A 20,894-nucleotide genomic window follows, 5' to 3' on the forward strand; every position below is an offset into this window, starting at 1 on the left:
GATAGTTTCCAGATCAAGACCAGTAGGACGTGATGTTCTGTCCCCCTCTCCCACCTTCCTAACTATGCCATAAAGGATGTTCCACAGGCTAACTAAGACTGATCATTTGGCATGGATGGACTCCTTTGCGCTGGCCCTGCCCTGCTTACCGTAAAATCCTTTTAGCCCCGTCTTTCATCGTCCCATCTGAGGCTTAGATGGTATTAAAAAAWCTTCATTGAATATGACATGGAAAATAACATGAGGATCCAGGAGAATAAGAGCGAAGGTGATGGTACTTATCTTGATGTTAACATGATTGACTGCATCTACTACTAAGTATTCTAAAAATTCCAAGTCTACTCAACATACCGTACATTTCTGTTGTTACGTTCTCATTTATATTCAAACATGACTAGTATCTTCGTCCGTATGTGAAAACGTGAGCGGTTTACCATCCGGTCGTTATCATATCCATTTTATTTATTTCCACCACACCCAGCACTGGGTGAATGTAAGAGATGAATACCAGACTTTAGCTGTGAGTTTCACTGTTGGTGCCAATATTGTGTACCAGTCCAGCCATTTTGGTCTCTAGTTACTGCTGTACAGTATCCAGTTAATAATGTCTCTGACGTGTGTGTGTGTGTGTGTGTGTGTGTGTGTGTGTGTGTGTGTGTGTGTGTGTGTGTGTGTGTGTGTGTGTGTGTGTGTGTGTGTGTGTGTGTGTGTGTGTGTGTGTGTGTGTGTGTGTGTGTGTGTGTGTGTGTGTGTGTGTGTGTGAGAGAGAGATAACATAGGTTGGTGAGCTTTAACAACGCATGGTTATGTCATGTCATGTGCACTGTCTGCAAACAAAGTGGAGCCAGCTAGTCTTCCAGCAGTTCTTTTTTTTATATATAAAAAGACAGTCATATGGGTAAGAACAGTCCTTTACTTTGTCCGTTGAGAACCCTACCGCTTTCAATAAAAGAAGTACGACATCAAACGATTTACACAAAGTACTACTGTCATTTCCAGCGGTACGGTGCTTCAACAATCTACAGGTGAAAATGAAAAAAAAAACGGACATATCATCATCATAAGTTGCTTTATAATATATGAAATTGGAATGTTAAGAAAACATGTCCAAGTAACCCTAAAAAGCCACAGATATCACATCTATATATTCATATCATAATTAATTATATAAAACAATCTACACAAAAATAGAGCCTAATATTTACAGAACAGATAAAACGATACTATTTACAACAGCCCAAAAATGTACTTTTAAGATTAACAATAAGCAATATATATATATATATATATAGAAAGATACTGTATATATATATATATATATATATATAGATACTGTATATACGGTATATAAACAGGTTGCTGTGGTGAAATAGACCAGGAAGTGACAAATGACAACGCAAACTATCACAAAGCAGCCATCTGCAGCAGCTGTTCTTTGAACTGTTGAGCGTGGTGTGAGAGATCCGTGACTCTGTCCACCATGTCCTGAACGGCGGCTGTGTTGGGGTAGTGCAACGCGGCCGTCTTAGTGGCTCCCACCACAGTCTTCAGCAGGTCGCAAAGCACATTGCTAGAGTTCATCACCCGGTTGGCCACCTCGGGCGTGGCTGCCTGCCTGGACAGGGTGTCACCGATGAACACCAGTTTGTGGGCGCTGAGGATGACGAACTTGCTGTGCGCCACGAAGATGCGCGGCGGCTGGCCGGCGCCCACGCAGCCGAAGAAAGCGTCCACTGCGTTGAGCAACGTGACAAAGTGCTGCTGGCACTGCTCCGCATAGAAGCCCAGCAGCTGACGGTCCCGCCCACACAGCTGGGCCCCGCCGCCAGCCAGGGAAGTGGAAGGAGAGGAGGAAGAGTCTGAAGGGGAGGAGGAGGGGCCTGTCGGGTGCTGCTGGGAGATCCACTGCGTGATGTCATTCTCCACTGGTTTGATCACCTCTTGCTCCAACTGTTTGAACTGGGTCATCTGTGACATGAAAGAGTCTGATCAATATTTTTGTTTCCATTTCGACAATTGTCTTAAAATGTACACATCTAGATAAACTGTGTGGTATTTTGGAGACGGATATCTCTAATGTACACAATAAACATGATGAAAATACATCCCTACATATCATTTTCATCATGTTAGTACAAGCCATATGGAATTCTCATTCTTCTTTCATAGAGAGCATAACATAATTGCTGCATGATTACAGGAATGAAAAGGTCCATCTCCTGTTCTATGGCAGTCTGTTTGACTGCTCTGTCAGAGTGGGCCAGATGTGTCCTCCTGGCTCTGCTCTACTCTAGGAGGTAGGCACGGTCTCTGAACCCATGAAGGAAAGGTCTGTGAGCGTTTGAATAATATTGTATGTTCGATAAATTATGTGAACAGTATGAAAAGTCTGTTTGAGAGTGGATACATTTCTCTGCCCACATCTATCAGCCTTATAGAAAACCAATGTGGGCGGAGCAACCATTTTGTTGTTTTTCAAATTGAGGAGTGGGCCTTTAGTACTGTAAATCTAGTGCATAGAAACAATACTAATATATGAATATGCATGACTAAGTATGGTGGCCCAGACTGGCCAAAAGAGGAAAGAAGCCTTTACCTGTTCCTGTCCCAGCTGTACCTTGCTCTGCTTAATGATGTTCTCTTTCTCCAGGAGCTCYTTCTGCTGCCGCTCAAAGTCCTCTTTGCCCTGAGGAGAAACAAAAGTGTGACTGAGGAGAAGACCAACCAAAGCAGCAGATTCAAACAGCAGAGGGTAGGTACACGTGTAATTCCCAATGCATAACCTGCGATACTATTCCTGCTACTCAGATTAGGATTGAAAACATAGTCCCTCTCATACAGTCCTACATGTTGATGCTCAGTAAAACATGTGTATGTTAGTTATTCCTTTCTAATCTATCTGTTGTCTTCCTGGATGAACAGATGGGACTACCCAACAGGCAGATACAGCCTGGCTTTACCCACTCTTAGAAAAAAGGGTTCCAAAAGGGTTCTTTGGCTGTCCACAAAGGAGAAGCCTTTTTGGTTCCAGGTAGAACCATTTTTGGTTCCAGGTATAACTCTTTTGGGTTCCATGTAGAACCCTCTGTGGAAAGATGTGAATCATTCTGCAGGAAGGGTCCTACATGGAACCCAAAGGGGTTCTACCTGGAACCAAAAAGGGTTCTTTAAAGGGTTATCTTATGGGGGACAGCTGAAGAACCCTTTTAGATTGTAGATAGCACCTTTTTTTCTAAGAATGTACTGATAATGCAGCTAGCATGCTCAACACCACCTGATCAGCGTTTCCCTCAAAGGTTAAATATTGTGTCAACACACCTAAGACACTGTATAGGAATCTAGTGATTCACATCTAAACTCTCACGCATAGATCAGGGATTATATGGTGATGTGAGGGGCTAACATTTGACCTAGCTACCGTTTGTCTTACCATCTAAATTGAATGCTCGACTGTAAGTCGCTCTGGATAAGTGTCCGCTTAATGACCAACGTTTTATGTACAGTAAATGTAACATCTGTGTGGTAGGTCAGGCTAGAGTCAGAGTCAAACATACCTGCAGATGGACGTAGTCATAGTCCTCCATCCAGCTCTTCACACATTTCTCACTATTGTTCATGTTGCCTTTGTCTTGGTTGGAGGGCACAGGAAAGGGCTTGGTCTGGCCTACGTAGTTGTCGCTGTCCGAGGACGGGGAGGTGAGAGGATGGATAACGGCTTCCTCTGGCGTGCCCCCCCTGGGGTAGGAGGACCCATCCATGGTTGGCGCCCGCCTGAAGAGCAGCTCGGCGTTACCCCCCACGGAGGAGGCCAGCTGTTTGGCATCGTCGGGCACCGTCCTGGACACCATAAAGAAGCGGTCCAGGTTGTCACTCTTGATCTGGTGCTTGGTGCTGCTGGAGGTGGCCAGGGCGTTGAGGGCCCAGCCGCAGTTCTCCAGGCTCTGGTAGGTCTGCAGGATGATCTGCTGGGAGTCCTCCAGCCTTCCCAGCTGCCTCCTCAGCTTACTGTGCAGGCTGGGATCCGACAGGGCTGTGGCGTTGGCCACAGCACCCCTGCCAAATACCACAAAGTCCGCCAGGGCCGCCCGCACCCTGTCCAGCACGGTGCGCACCTCGTTGGTGTGGCGCTCCATGAAGGGGTAAGTCCTCCAGTGGGAGGAGGAGGCCAGGGTCTGCAGGGCCCCCACAGAGGCCTCCACGGCCTGCTGCAGGCGGTACAGCCTCTGGACTGCCTGGTCCACATCTAGGGCCAGCCGGCCCTCAGCGCTGGAGACCGTGGAGGTGGAGGAGGTGGACATGGAGCTGCGTGTGGAGCCGGTGCTGGAGAAGGACAGGCGGTTCACCCCGTCTGTCATGTCCCCCAGAGCAGGTGGGATGTCATATACGCCCTGGCCCTTCCCTCTGTCCCTGTCCCTCTCCTGGGGGGTGGAGCGGTGCTGGGAGGGGGGCTGCTGCATCCCCCTGGGGATATCATACAGATCGCCACGAGGCCCCGCCCCTGAGAGCTGGTGGGCGGGGGGCGGAACATCGTAGATGCCTTCGTTGTCGCTGGCGACAGGGCGTTGGAGGTGGTGGGGTCCAATTGGCTCGGAGCTGGGGGGAAAGTCATAATTGGACTGGGGGGACGGGGAGGGTTTGGTGAGGGTGGGTGGGGGTACGTCGTAGATGCCCTCCTGTTGTTTGTGTTGTTTGAGAGGCTGGGGGAAATCGTAGTTCCCCTCCTGGAGGGCTGGGGTGTTCCGGCAGGGAGGCACAGAGTACACCTGTACGGAAAAGACAAGCGTTTGGTTGAGTGCCTCATAGACTACAGTATTTAAAAAAAAWAAATGTTTTTAACCTTTATTTAACTAGGCAAGTCAGTTAAGAACAAATTCTTATTTACAATGACAGCCTACAGTAAGGAGGGGAGTAGACAGCGCATCAACCAGCATGCAACAATGAGTCATAGCTACAGAAATACAGCTTACCATATCAATAACAAACAAGCTTTGCACCACATTATTTCAATTAGATATTGAGGATCTGACAGAACTGACTGTTTCAGTTGATACTATATTTGYAAACCTCAATGCTCAGCCTCCTATTCCTTCCCCATAACTCAGTATCAGCCTGAATATGGCAAAACGCACAAGCAATAAACATCTAGCATTGTCCTGACAGTGTGGAATATGGATTGTGACGTAAATGGCACGTAGCGTGAAAGCGGAGCTGGATAAATAAAAAGAGTGGGCTGTAAGTGATTTCAGTCAGCCTTGAAATCTGCTCCTCACTGCGAGACAGCCCGAACCCAACCGTAATTAGGAGCGACGCAAATAACGGGTTCCCACATATTTCACGTTATTACAAACAAACTGATGGCCCTAAGCCTTGGCTGGGCCTAGAACACTGTATCCAGGGTGTAATGTAAAATGGCCCAGACTACATCCCAAATGGCACYCTATTCCCTACAAAGTGCACTACTTTTGACCAGAGCCCTATGGGGCCTGCATAAAAGTAGTGCACTATATAGGGAATAGGGTGCCATTTGGGATATATCCCCAGAGACGTAATAATTTAGTCCTTGACTTCCATGCTGGAGTGTTAACAGACAGAGAGAACGCTACTCAGCGAGTTTTGCTCGAACACTATTGGCAGGCAACGCTTTCATTTAGGGAACCACGAAAATGTCATAAATATGATAATTTGACATATTATTCATTTATTACCAGGCAATTAAGAGGGATACTAGGGCATGTTTCAATAAATAAACAGTAACATTTTCCGGACCTAAATGGCTACTGCTTCCTTTTGACTTTATTACAATGTAGAATGACCAGGTTATAAACCTTCTATATGTGGTCTCAGCGTGGGTAGTGTTTCTCTGTGTAGTTTGAGTGGTCTCAGACATACCCTTTGCGTAGAGGGAGGGATATCGTAAACCCCTTGTGTGCGGGGGTCCATCTGAGTGGATTGGGGAACATCATAGACTCCTCCTTGGGACGGAGAATTGCAATGTTGTCCAGGATAAGGCGATCCCATAATTTTTCCAGGAGGAATGTCRTACACCTGGAAAACAGAGTGACATTCCCAAATCAGCATACCATGGATTACATTGAATGGCAGAAATAGCAAAGTAAAACACTGAGGCTGTGTCTCAAATGGCTCCCTGTTCCTTATATAGTGCACTATTTTTGGCCAGGGCCCTGGGGTGCCATGTCAGACAAAGCCTCAGTGTTTCATACAAAGTAGCTAACTGCATAGAGAATAGGGTGCCATTTTAGATTTTCCCTGATGGATTGACATAAGAATTTCTATGTTATGTGTAGAGGTAGAGACACTTACCCCCTGTGGTCTCATGGGAGGAACGTCATAGAGGTCCTGTTGGGTGTGCTGACCAGGGCTGTAGGCGTATGACTGTCCCACTTGTGTTGGGGTCACCACCTGTCCACACCAGGACACACACAAGAAACAACACTAAGGACCTCTGTGTTGACAACTGGTTCATGACAGTTCCACAACAGTGATAGTCTTACAAATTACACATAGTACACACAATTCCCCTCATACGTCCTATGACTTGTTACTGCAGGCCCTGAGTCATTCTGACTAATAGTTGGCTCCCATAATTGGTTTGTATTCATTAGTGCACAATGGAATGGCAAGCGAAAACCAGCGTTTCTTATTGGAAATGTTCAGGTAGTCCCTCCCTGGACTCCCTTTAAGTATTCTTCTGTTTGGTGCCGAGTGAATATGACCCTGTTCTCTCTGGGTACATCCCAAATGGAAACCTATTCCCAATAGGTTGCTATTTGGGATGCAGCCACGGAACCGTGAAGTAGGGGACTGAGCTGTCATGAGGTGTGGTGTTGCGAGAGAACAGACGTCCCAGAAACATGGGTGTCACGTTGGCTCCTCAGGAGAAGGGAGGCGAGAAAGAAAGGAACAGACCGCTTTTTCCTCCCTTTCCATCACTTTTTCACTCGTGTCACATTCCTCCACCTCTCTCTTTCCCGTAAGTGTTAATCACCCTCCCAATCTCTCTTTCTCCCTCCCATACCTCTGTCAATTCTCTACTCTTACCCTGTATATCCCAGCCTTCCGAGCTCCAGACTTCCTCGCTGCGTCAGACAGACAAAAGAATGTACGGAATGCTCTTCCCCCTTCCCTGTATCCCGCTACCCCCTCCTCTCTCTCCCTGTCCCTTCCCCCCCCTCCATAGACACACCACCATCACCACACTGGAACATGCAGGGTTCACTGACAGGGCTGGAAAATGGGAACCATACGTATGGCTTCCTGTTGTAAAGACAGAAAGACTCCAGGGAGGTAGCGAGAGGCTGCTTCCCAAATAGAACCCTATTTCATAGGGCTCTGGTCAAAAGTAGTGCACTATATATTGGGAAAAGGGTGCCATTTGGAATGCACAGAGGCTACACTGAGATCTCTATGGTCTCTTCTTTAGTCCCTGTGTAGCCTTCCTAATACCTCCTCTTTTTGAGAAGTTATGAGCTGAATGATGGCATCCATAACCCCAGCATTAGACCCCATCCATCCACCAGACTAAGATGAATGTCTCTGTGGAGAGAGAAAGAAAGAGAGAGAGACTGAGAGAGAAAGAGAGAGAGAGAGATACAGAGAATGAAAGAAAGAGAGAGGTATAGATAGATACAGAGAGAGATATATCTCATCCTCGAATATACAAGGTTTGAGGTCATCTGCCATTGGCCTAAAGAGCAGGTACCCAGACTTCATCAAAGAAACATGGTTATAAAGGAGACAGATCCAATGGTTGCCCTCTAGGTTACAAAGATATGGTAGTCCCATCCACAAAACGACATGGTATGAAACAGACAAGAGACTCTGAGGTATGCTAATTTGGTATAAAGCAGACTTAACCCACTCTATTAAATTAGTCAAAACAGGAACATTTTACATCTGGCTAGAAATTAATAAGGAAATGATCTCAACAGAGAAACATTTCCTCATGTGTGCTACCTATATCACCCCAATAGAATCCCCATACTTTAACGATGACAGCTTCTCCATCCTAGAGGGGGAGATCAACAATTTCCAGGCCCATGGACATGTGCTAGTCTGTGGCAACCTAAATGCCAGAACTGGACAAGAACCTGACACCCTCAGCACACAGGGGGACAAACACCTACCTGGAGGTGACAGCCTTCCCTCCCCATATGCACCCTTAGACACAACTACGACTACATAACCAACAAAAACGGGTCACAACTCCTGCAGCTCTGTCGGATGCTGGGTACGTACATAATCAATGGTAGGCTTCGAGGGGACTCCTACGGTAGGTACACCTATAGCTCATATCTTGGCAATAGTACTGTAGACTAATTTATTGCTGACCTCAACCCAGAGTCTCTTAGAGCATTCACAGTCAGTCCATTGACACTCCTATCAGATCACAGCAAAATCACACTCTACTTGAACAGAGCTATGCTTAATCATGAGGCATCAAAGCCAAAGGAAATGAATAATATTAAGAAATGCTATAAATGGAAGGAAAGTAGTGTGGAAATCTACCAAAACAACAATTAGGCAACAGCAAATTCAATCCCTTCTAGACAATTTCCTGGACAAAATGTTTCACTGTAAAACTTGGCAGTAGAAAACCTGAACAGTATATTTGACATCTCAGCTTCCCTATCAAATCAAAACATTTCAAGCAGACAACCTAAGAAAATTAACAACAATGACAAGTGGTTTGATGAAGAATGAAAAAACTTAAGAAAGAAATTGATAAACCGATCCAACCAAAAACATAGAGACCCAGAAAACCTGAGCCTACACCTTCACAGCACGTCAGAAATCAGCTCAATGTAATTGAAGAATCCATAGAATGTAACCCCTTCTGGGAAAATTGGAAAACTCTAAACAAACCACAACACGAAGAGTTATCTATCCAAAATGGAGATGTATGGATAAACCACTTCTCCAATATTTTGGGCTCTATAAACAAAGAACAAACAGCAAAAACATTTACATGATAAAATCTTACAATCAACTATTAAAGACTACCAGAACCCACTGGATTCTCCAATTACATTGAATGGACTACAGGACAAAATACAAACCCTCCAACCCAAAAAGCCTTGTGGGGTTGATGGTATCCTCAATTAAATGATAAAATATACAGACCACAAATTCCAATTGGCTATACTTAAACTCTTTAACATCATCCTCAGCTCTGGCGTATTTCCCAATATTTGGAACCAAGGACTGATCACCCCAATCCACAAACGTGGAGACAAAATTGACCCCAATAAGTACTGTGGGATATGGGTCAACAGCAACCTCGAGAAAATCCCCTGCATTATCATTAACAGCAGACTCGTACATTTCCTCAGCGAAAACAATGTACTGAGCAAATGTGAAATTGGATTTTTACCAAATTACCGTATAACAGACCACGTATTCACCATGCACACCCTAATTGACAAACAAACAAAAACAAAGGCAAAGCCTTCTCATGCTTTGTTGATTTCAAAAAAGCTATAGAATCAATTTGGCATGAGGGCCTGCTAAACAAATTGATGAAAGTGGTTTTGGGGGAAAAACATACAACATTATAAAATCCATGTACACAAACAACAAGTGTGTGGTTAAAATTGGCATGAAACACACACATTTCTTTTCACAGGGCCGGGGGGTGAGACAGGGATAAGCAGCTTGAGCCCCATCCTCTTCAACATATATATCAACGAATTGGCAAGAGCACTAGAACAGTCTGCAGCACCCGGTCTCACCCTACTAGAATCTGACGTGAAATGTCTACTGTTTGCTGATGATCTGGTGCTTCTGTCCCCAACCAAGGAGGGCCTACAGCAGCACCTAGATCTTCTGCACAGATTCTGTCAGACCCGGGCCCTGACAGTAAATCTCAGTAAGACAAAAACAATGGTGTTCCAAAAAAGATCCAGTTGCCAGGACCACGAATACAAATTCCATCTCGACACCGTTGGCCTAGAGCACACAAAAAAACGATACATACCTCGGCCTAAACATCTGTGCCACGGATAACTTCCACAAAGCTTTGAACGATCTGAGGGACAAGGCAAGAAGGGCCTTCTATACCATCAAAAGGAACATAAAATTCAACATACCAATTAGGATCTGGTTAAAAATACTTGAATCAGTTATAGAACCCATTGCCCTTTATGGTTGTGAGGTCTGGGGTCCGCTCACCAGCCAAGAATTCACAAAATGGGACAAACACCAAATTGAGACTCTGCATGCAGAATTCTGCAAAAATATCCTCCGTTTACAACGTAAAACACCAAATAATGCATGCAGAGCAGAATTAGGCCGATACCCGCTAATGATCAAAATCCAGAAAAGAGCCATTAAATTCTACAACCACCTAAAAGGAAGTGATTCCCAAACCTTCCATAACAAAGCCATTACCTACAGAGAAATTAACCTGGAGAAGAGCCCCCTAAGCAAGCTGGTCCTGGGGCTCTGTTCACAAACACAAACAGACCCCACAGAGCTCCAGGATAGCAACACAATTAGACCCAACCAAATCATGAGAAAACAAAAAGATAATTACTTGACACATTGGAAAGAATTGACAAAAAAACAGAGCAAACTAGAATGCTATTTGGCCCTAAACAGAGAGTACACAGTGGCAGAATACCTGACCACTGTGACTGACCCAAAATTAAGGAAATATTGACTATGTTCCGACAGTGAGCATAGCCTTGCTATTGAGAAAGGCCGCACTGGCAGAACTAGCAGTCAAGGGAAGACAGGCTATGTGCACACTGCCCACAAAATGAGGTGGAAACTGAGCTGCACTTCCTAACATCCTGCCAAATGTATGACCATATCAGATTACACAGACCCACAAAGAATTTGAAAACAAATCAATTTTTGATAAACTCCCATATGTATTGGTTGAAATACCACAGTGTGCAATCACAGCAACAAGATGTGTGACCTGTTGCCACAAGAAAAGGGCAACCAGTGAAGAACAAACACAATTGTAAATGCAACCCATATTTATGTTTATTTATTTTTGTTACATCTGCCCCTGCCACACCCTCTACTTCTCATCCTGTGTCTCCCTATCCTGCTGCCATTCCCCCAGTGTTATCTCCCTCTTTCTCTATGTGTGGGTGCATGTGATTGTGTGAGGGGAGACAGGTGTGCTGGAGGCAGAGCCGATCCCCACCAGCTGCAACCTGTTTCATAATTAAGACCTCTACAAATACTCAACCCTGCCACTTCCACGCTGCCAGATTGTAATCTCTGATCATTCCGTCCGCTCTGCCTCTGGTCCCTATCCCTCGTCTCGTCAGTCCTGCTTCCCTGCCCTGGACCCCCGCTCTACGGCTTCCTTGGATTCCGCTCTGGACCTGCTTACCCTGCCCTCGCTCCCCTTGCCCCAGCCTCAGTCCTTGTTTCCCTGCTACCTGCCCGAGGCTCCTCTGGCCACCCCATCTTCCCCCCGCTGTTCAATAAATACCTTAGTTACCTTATCCCTGTCTCCTCATCTGAGTCTGCACTTGGGTTCACTTGCTCCGCCCCGCTTATCAATCTTTCCTTTTGTACTTTAACTATTTGCACATTGTTTCAACATTGTATATAGACATAATATGACATTTGAAATGTCTCTATTCTTTTGGAACTTGTGAGTGTAATATTTACTGTTTTTTACTTTTTATTATTTATTTCACTTTTGTTTATCCATTTCACTTGCATTGGCAATGTAAACATATGTTTCCCATAGAGGAAGGGAGGGAGAGAGTCAGGGAGGGAGAGATCTGTAAATACCCTCCCAGTGTGATTTAAGGTGCTCATTGTTGGCATTCCTATCCATACATACAGTTGAAGTCGGAAGTTTACATACACCTTAGCCAAATACATTTAAACTCAGTTTTTCACAATTCTTGACATTTAATCCTGGTAAAAATTCCCTGTCTTAGGTCAGTTAGGATCACCACTTTATTTTAAGAATGTGAAATGTCAGAATAATAGTAGAGAGAATGATTTATTTCAGTTTTTATTTCTTTCATCACAATCCCAGTGGGTCAGAAGTTTACATACACTCAATTAGTATTTGGTAGCAKTGCCTTTAAATTGTTTAACTTGGGTCAAACGTTTCAGGTAGCCTTCCACAAGCTTCCCACAATAAGTTGGGTGAATTTTGGCCCATTCCTCCTGACAGAGCTGGTGTAACTGAGTCAGGTTTGTAGGCCTCCTTGCTCGCACGCACTTTTTCAGTTCTGCCCACAACATTTTCTATAGGATTGAGGTCAGGGCTTTGTGATGGCCACACCAATACCTTGACTTTGTTGTCCTTAAGTCATTTTGCCACAACTTTGGAAGTATGCTTGGGGTCAATGTCCATTTGGATGACCCATTTGCGACCAAGCTTTAACTTTCTGACTGATGACTTGAGATGTTGCTTCAATATATCCACATAATTTTCCTTTCTCATGACGCCATCTATTTTGTGAAGTGCACCAGTCCCTCCTGCAGTAAAACACCCCCGCAACATGATGCTGCCACGGATGGGATGGTGTTCTTCGGCTTGCAAGCGTCCCCCTTTTTGCTCCAAACAGAACGATGGTCATTATGGCCAAACAGTTCTATTTTTGTTCCACCAGACCAGAGAACCTGTCTCTTATACACATCTAGATGTGTATAAGAGACAGGTTTTACTGTGGATATAGATACTTTTGTACCTGTTTCCTCCAGCATCTTCACAAGGTCCTTTGCTGTTGTTCTGGGATTGATTTGCAGGAGGTCTACAATGTTTATTCTGAGGTCTTGGCTGATTTCTTTTGATTTTCCCATGATGTCAAGCAAAGAGGCACTGAGTATGAAGGTAGGCCTTGAAATACATCCACAGGTACACCTCCAATTGACTCAAATTACGTCAATTAGCCTATCAGAAGCTTCTAAAGCCATGACATCATTATCTGGAATGTTCCAAGCTGTTTAAAGGCACAGTCAACTTAGTGTATGTAATCTTGTGACCCACTGGAATTGTGATACAGTGAATTATAAGTKAAATAATCTGTCTGTAAACAATTGTTGGAAAAATTACTTGGGTCATGCACAAAGTAGATGTCCTAACCGAAATGCAAAAACTATAGTTTGTTGACAAGAAATTTGTGGAGTGGTTGAAAAACGAGTTTTAATGACTCCAACCTAAGTGCATGTAAACTTCCGACTTCAACTGTACATCACCCTGTAGGACCTACAGACTAAACTTTTACTCACTACAGGTTAGTGTGAGTCAACCAAGCTATGACAGACTGAAAAAAGCCATGATCCTATTACTAAGTCTAGGCATGGGAACCAATAGCCATGCTACATTCTATTCTTCTCACACACACACGTGTATCTTTGATTGGGTACAAGCTCCCAGGGCATGTGTAACCAGACACACCAGCATAACTTCCCTTCACACAACAACAAAGGAAAGTCCTGGACTAAAAGGTCCTTGTTGCTTTCTCTGTAGTTCCTATACTCCCTGTGGCGTGGCTTTGTGTGGGAAAGTTGCAGTGAATGTGCATTGCACAAAAGGAGATCTCTGTTTTTGAGTTACCCTCTCTCACACACAGTCCAGAGATGGCTAACATGGTACCTATGAAAGCCAGAAAACCACAGTGACCAATCTGGCTACTCAACAGGTACATGTCAGGTTATGTCCCGAATGGCACCCTATCCATTTTGTAGTGCACTACTTTTGACCAGAGCCTTTTGGGCCCTGGTCAAAACAAGTAGTGCACTATAAAGGGAATAGGTTGCCATTCCTTGACGCAGACAGCCACTCTCTACTCCACTCTTCCCATAACGGGGTCTTGTCATTCACTGCCAGACAAACACTGCTCATTTATTTCCCATCTTCACCCACTGTTTACCCAGCAGGCTTTGCCGCTGCGGCGGGCTCTGCCGGGGTACTTGGCGCTCCTAATGGTGGTTGGGTAAATATTGACCTGACTGGTTCCTTTACGGGGATGGGCAGGCGGACGGCGGCATCAGAAAATAGAGTCTTGTTGGGTGAGTGCTGATGACATCATATATGCCAGGGGACTGGGTAAATACTTGTTCCCACTCAGGTGATGAGATCTGTCCCAAATGGCACCCTATTCCCTATATACAATAGTACACTACTTTTGACCAGAGCCCATAGGGAATTGGGTTCCGTTTGGGATGCAGACAGGCTCTTTAGGTGGATTCTATCATGGATTAGTCACACAGGACTGTGGGTGACTACAGAAGGATCAGGTTCAAAAATGTGTCCCCAAGGTGCTGCATGCATTGTTGAGATAGAACAACTCAGTACTGAGTGACTCATTATTCTTTCAGCCCACACCACATTTACTTTAATGTGCTGACAGATTCTAGTTGGGACAGGTTGGTTTTTTCCCCGCATATGATTTCAGTGGTAGTCATCGTGTCATGTTGCCAACAATGACTTCATGGGTTTGATAAATACATACATAGCCTAGTATTTTAAGTAGATTTAAAATGTAATTGTCAACTGTTCACTACGACTTTGACCTTTATAAGTTAACCCTGCATTGTGATGACAGTGCTGCTTCAGCTCTGAAAGAAAGCTAGTTTGAGTGTGAATGTTTGTGTAGGTTTGTGTGTGTGAACACTGGAAGGTGTGAGCATAGGTGCAGAAAGGCGCACTAGGTTGTCATTTCACACCGTTTCATTGCTCATTCACATGCTGATGACTTGATGACACATGTCAACGGTGGCCAGATCACCCTAATGGTGACAATCATATTGCCAGGCAGCCATTGACCCCTGTTAGAACTGGATGGGGTGATTCCATCCATCCATTCCCCCCTATATCGCCATCCTTGTCCTGACATCACCACTGTGCCCTTACCCACTCCTCAGTGTGTGTGTGTATGTGTGTGTGTGTGGCTGCTGCTGACACAGTAAAGCCACCATTCTCTCATATAACTTCCCCGCCCCCACCCCTCCTTCATCCCCCTTCAACCATCCCTTCACCCCCCATCTTCTCATTAGCAATTGTCAACACAATGGTGTTGTTTCAGCTTTCAGTCACTGAGGGTGGGCAGAAGCCACACAGGGAGCCATGTCAGTACCAGGGAAATTCAATCCGTTGCCACCCAATACACATTATTAATGATATGACTAATAGCGTGTAAGAGAGTGGCATTAGTGATGTTATTCTTCGTAAGTGTCACTCAAAAAGGAAGGGGTGTGGCAGAGTTCCTATAAAGCCTTTCAAGAGGGCACCTTGGTTTACAGAGGGCACCTGCCGTGCTGAATCATGGGCTACGTCCCAAATGACACCCTATTCCCTACATAGTGCCCTGGTCAAAAGTAGTGCACTACATAGGGAATAGGGTACCATTTGGGATGCTACCCTTGTCCTCTTGGTTTCAAGGGGATTTCAAGGGGGCACCTGCGGTTGCTGACTCACAGTCGTATAGCTTTACAGTGTTATTATAGGTTATTTCTCATCAACGTTCACTTCAGATGAACACTAATGTTCCCTTCCACAGCTCAGAGCGACGGTGGCCTATATAACATGGCAAACTAATTAATGCAGGTAATTAAGTGGCCAATCCCACGAGGCCTCGATCAGCCATCTCCATGATGACGATGTGACCATGTGGTCAAAGCCAAGTAAAGATTGGGCATTACCAGGGGCGTTAAAAGAGCCCTCACACACACACTTATGCACACACGCTCACTGATTCCATCGCTAATAAGGATAATATTTTATTCCCTCTGATCAAAGACTTTGTTAATCTCAAAATGGGCAGAAATTATACTAATAGGGGTCGTTTTAATGATGGAACGGCCATTTTCTGTTTACTTTCCAGGAATTTATTCATTATTAAGATGTCCTTTTTGATTTGTGAGAAAGTGAAAAAGCGGGGAGAAGGGAGACGTAGAATGTGACCTACTAGCTGTCCCTGTCAGCATAGATTTTAAACCGGGAAAATGGAAGTTACCTTTCAGACAAGCATTTCCTGTCCTCCCTTTCTCCCTCCACACTTTCTCTCCACTTTCTTACTCCTTGGCACTGCAGAAAGAGCTTTTTTTCTTCTATCTTTACTTTTCTGGAAGGATCTCTCTCTCTCTCTCTATCTCTGTTGGTGTGCGGATGATGGACACCAACACCAACATGGACACGAATTCCCTTTGATACAATGGGATTTATGACCTTGCCCTGGGTCAAATTACACAGGCCAGTGATTTGTCACCGYGGCGACAATAGAGAGCAGACACATGTCTAAAGGAGGGAGCGCCACAGGAAGGAATAATTCATTTCCCACACATGATTAGAGAGAGAAAATACTTCTGCGTCCCAAATGGCACCCTATTCCATACTAGAGTGCACTACTTTTGATCAGGGCCAATAGGGCTCTGGTCAAAAGTAGTCAAGCAATGTCTTGCAAACCTCACAAACAAGCCATTTATTGGAGCTTGACCTGGTTACCTCCACTCTAACGGCCAACTCAGTTACCCAAGCAGTTCACTTCCTCAATCCTCTGTGACTTGTGGAAGTTTATTAACTCAGTCGCACTGTGTGTCACGATCGTCGTAAGAAGCGGACCAAAGCGCAGCGTGGTTTGAATACATTCTTCTATATTTAATGAAGAACACTTAAACAAAAAACAACAAAACGAATAAGACGAACGTGACCGCTAATATAAACACTGTGCTAACATGCAACATAACATAGACAATAACCCACAACCCACAATACAAAACAGGCTACCTAAATATGGTTCCCAATCAGAGACAACGCAAAACACCTGTCTCTGATTGAGAACCATATCAGGCCAAACACATAGAAATAAACAACATAGAAATACAAACATAGACTGCCCACCCCAACTCATGCCCTGACCATACAAAACAAAAGACAAAACAAAGGAACTAAGGTCAGAACGTGACACTGTGTTTTTTACTGTTGATCACAGTCCACATCAGCGAATGATAGGATCTCTACGTGGGTATAAGACAGAGACAGGAAGTGGCCATAGAAGGATCGAGCCTTGTCTTGCTGAGGCAGGATGTGAGGAAGAGGACTGGTAGGAGTAGATAAGAGGCTCGGCGGGGCCTTGAACAGAGAGAGAAACAGACGCACCTTTGAGAATCAGAAGAACCAGGGCCAGTGACTGATGATAAAACTGCCATCTAACACCAGTGTGACAAAGGGTGGTGCAAGGCAACTCCTGGCCTCTGTGAGGGGCTCTTTGTGTGGCAGAGAGCCCCATGGATGGCTCCCAGCTTCGGGCCAGCTCTGGGCCAACACTGGGGCCTTGAATGGGGCAGCTGTGGTTGGGGCGCTTTAGCTCACCCTCTCTGAAGGGTTACACAAGGACAGGCAGCCAGGGCCGCAGCATCAAACTGAGTAGCCAGAGAGAGCTAGCTAGAGCCAGTGCCAAACCTCAGTGTGCATTTATATACCAAAGCCCTACGTCACATGAATATAAAATAACCAGTCGCCAATCTGAAATTTCACAGCGGGGTTGGCATGTTAGACACACACATACACACATACACACACACACAAACAATTAGTTGCGTTTATCCGGATCCCTATGAGCTTCTGCACATGCAGCAGCTACTCTTCCTGGGGTCCACATAAAATGTACAAATGCATGTCAGAACAGTACAGAACAGTTATAGACAAGAAAAACAGATATTACATTTAATTCAAAATAATAAAAAAAGTTAGATATAGGAATGACACCAAGAGACAACAAAAATACTATTTACACACAATTTATATATACATATTCATATTCTTAAATACAGTACAGTTAAATAGATCTTTAGAGAGAGGAGAGGCGCTGTGGTACAACATGTTTATTATCTGTTTTTTAAAGCTAAACTTGCATTTTGTCTGAGTAACAAAGCTGTGTCCTTTCACAGCTGTGACATGTCGACACATGGTGGCTTTGGTGGGATATGAGAGGGGATTCTCAGTATAGGAGGCTGTCTGCCTCAATGCCCATAATCATTTGACTCCTTGGAAGGAGGAAGTGTGTGTGTGTGTGTGTGTGTGTGTGTGTGTGTGTGTGTGTGTGTGTGTGTGTGTGTGTGTGTGTGTGTGTGTGTGTGTGTGTGTGTGTGTGTGTGCGTGTGCGTGTTTGTGTGTTTGTGTGTGCGTGTGTGCTTGGCAACCAGGAAATCCCCCTAACCTCCCTTTTAACCAGCTTAATTAACCAGAACACCACACCTGAACAGCCAGTAATGCAGTAACCACTCAGCCAGTCAACAACAGAGCTGGCCTGCCTCTTTCTTCATCAACCTAGACCAGGGTGATGTCCCAAATGGCACCCTATTCCCTATGGGCTAGTCAAAAGTAGTGCACTATAATAGGGGATAGGGTGACATTTGGGCCCAGCACAGCTCTGTGTTGGCAAATCAGTGAGTCACTCAGAACTCAGCAGAAAACAACACAGCCCTGTCTGTCTGGACTCCACAKAGCACACAGAGGCATCCATTGCGGCTTTCTTTAATGGCCAGTGTTCAGGAACACAGCTGAAATCTGCAGTGGCCCCACTTTGCTAAACACAGATTGAACTTTTCGACGTTGACACAGTCTCAATTTAATCTCAAACAAGTTGATTATACATTGTAGCGTGTAAACACGAGGCACATTCATATAGACTTATTTAATTGACCTTTTCACCAAAGCCTTAATTCCGTTCCTTTAGTAAACTCTTTATCAGTGAGAGGGGAGTGATAGTGATTATTGATTATTGTGTGCCTCAAATGGCACCCTACTATACCCTACATAGTGCACTACTTTTGACCAGAGCTCTATGGGCCCTGGTCAAAAGTAGTGCACTATTATTGAATAGGGTGCCCTTTCAGACAGAGACTGCATGTTTGCACAGTACAGGTGGGATTGATTGACAGGCCTTTCTGTTCTGAGCTAGTGTCTCTGTTCTCTGAACTCTTGCTCAGCACCCTGGTGCCTCCTGATTGGTTGACTGGCTTATCGCAGCTCCATTCCTGGCTCCGAATGTGTATCCCAAACGGCACCCTATTCCCTCCATAGTGCACTACTTTTGACYATGGGCCCTGGTCAAAAGTAGTGCACTATAAATGGAATAGGGTGCCATTTGGGACGCATAGCTAAGCTCCAGGCGCCTGCTCCCTATTTACCCCACAAACACACACCGTAGTTTGGGAACGTCTCTGTTAACTCATGSCTTCCTGTTGAAAATACCCCCGGATAGAAGAAATACCACCAGGTTATAATTAATTTCTCCCTCCCCAAATTTGATGGAATAGAGTGTCTTATCCAGTTTTTGATGATTTTGAATAAACAAGAAAATATATATATATTTGACATAACTTCCAGTGATGTACCTCCGCCACTCCCTTTCCATTGACTTCCATATGTTGTAATTATTTTTTWAATGTTTTAAACGCGATGTGAAACTGCTTGGAAACTACCTCAGAGAAACAGCCAGATACAGTGCATTCGGAAAGTATTCAGACCCCTTAACTTTTTCCACATTTTGTTACGTTACAGCCTTCTGACCGTAAAGCGCTACAGAGGGTAGTGCGAACGGCCCAGTACATCACTGGGAGGCGGTGTCAAAGGAAAGCCCATAAAATTGTCAGAGACTACCGTCACAAGTTATAGACTGTTTTCTCTGCTACCGCACGGTAAGCGGTACCAGAGCGCCAAATCTAGGACCTACTCAACAGCTTCTACCCCCAAGCCATAAGACTGCTGAACATTTCATAAAATCGCCACTGGACAATTTACATTGAACCCCCCCCCCTGTTTGTACACTGCTGCTACTCGCTGTTTATTATCTATGCATAGTCACTTCACCTCCACCTACATGTACAGATTACCTCAACTAACCTGTACCCCTGCACACTGACTCGGTATGGTACCCCCTGTATATAACCTCGTTATTCTTATTGTGTTACTTTTTATTTTAACTTTTTATTTTAATCTACTTGGTATATATTTCCTTAACTCGTAAGCATTTCACAGTAAAGTCTACACTTGTTGTATTCGGCGCATGTGACAAATAAAGTTTGCTTTGATTTGATTTATTCTTTATTCTTATTTTAAATCCTCATCAATATACCCCATAATGACAAAGCAAAAAACTTTCTTTTTTTTTTACCTTCGAGAAGGACAACCATCTCTGCAGCACTCTACCAAGCAGGCCTTTATGGTAGAGTGGCCAGATGGAAGCCACACCTCAGTAAAAGGCACATGACAGCCTGTTTGGAGTTTGCCAAAAGGCCCCTAAAGACTCTCAGACCATGAGAAACAAGATTATCTGGTCTGATGAAACCAAGATTGAACTCTTTGGCCTGAATGCCAAGCGTCACATCTGGAGGAAACCTGGCACCATCCCTACGGTGAAGCATGGTGGTGGCAGCATGATGCTGTGGGGATGTTTTTCAGCGGCAGGGACTGTGACACTAGTCAGGATCGAGGGAAAGATGAACGGAGCAAAGTACAGAGAGATCCTTGATGAAAATCTGCTCCAGAACGCTCAGGACCTCAGACTGTGTCGAAGGTCCACCTTCCAACAAGACAATGACACTAAGCACACAGCCAAGACAACGCAGGAGAGGCTTCTGGACAAGTCTCTAAATGTCCTTGAGTGGCCCAGCCAGAGCCCGGACTTGAACCTGATCAAAAATCTCTGGAGAGACCTGAAAATAGCTGTGCAGYGACGCTCCCAATCCAACCTGACAGAGCTTGAGAGGATCTGCAGAGAAGAATAGGAAAAACTCCCAAATACAGGTGTACCCAAGAAGACTCGAGGCTGTAATCGCTGCCAACGGTGCTTCAACAAAGTACTGAGTAAAGGGTCTGAATACTACTATAATATTTTTTAAATGTATTTATTTATTTTTATTTATTTATTTACACATTTTTTCTA

The 20,894-nt window shown here is 44.7% G+C and overlaps 1 protein-coding gene across 1 annotated transcript in view; it reads right to left on the minus strand.

The window, feature by feature from the left end:
- Window positions 1-854: 854 nt before the first annotated feature.
- nedd9 (neural precursor cell expressed, developmentally down-regulated 9) overlaps window positions 855-20,894 on the minus strand; it is a 41,703-nt gene continuing 21,663 nt past the window's right edge. The window contains exons 3-7 of the mRNA XM_023975454.2: window positions 6,322-6,420; window positions 5,890-6,045; window positions 3,555-4,763; window positions 2,597-2,686; window positions 855-1,968 (exon numbers count right to left, since the gene is read on the minus strand). Of these exons, the coding sequence (XP_023831222.1) occupies window positions 1,405-1,968; window positions 2,597-2,686; window positions 3,555-4,763; window positions 5,890-6,045; window positions 6,322-6,420 (2,118 nt within the window). The 3' untranslated portion in view covers window positions 855-1,404. The remainder of the gene's footprint in view (window positions 1,969-2,596; window positions 2,687-3,554; window positions 4,764-5,889; window positions 6,046-6,321; window positions 6,421-20,894) is intronic.

The sequence above is a fragment of the Salvelinus sp. IW2-2015 genome, linkage group LG30, assembly GCF_002910315.2.
Source record: "Salvelinus sp. IW2-2015 linkage group LG30, ASM291031v2, whole genome shotgun sequence".
Classification (NCBI taxonomy): Eukaryota; Metazoa; Chordata; class Actinopteri; order Salmoniformes; family Salmonidae; genus Salvelinus; species Salvelinus sp. IW2-2015.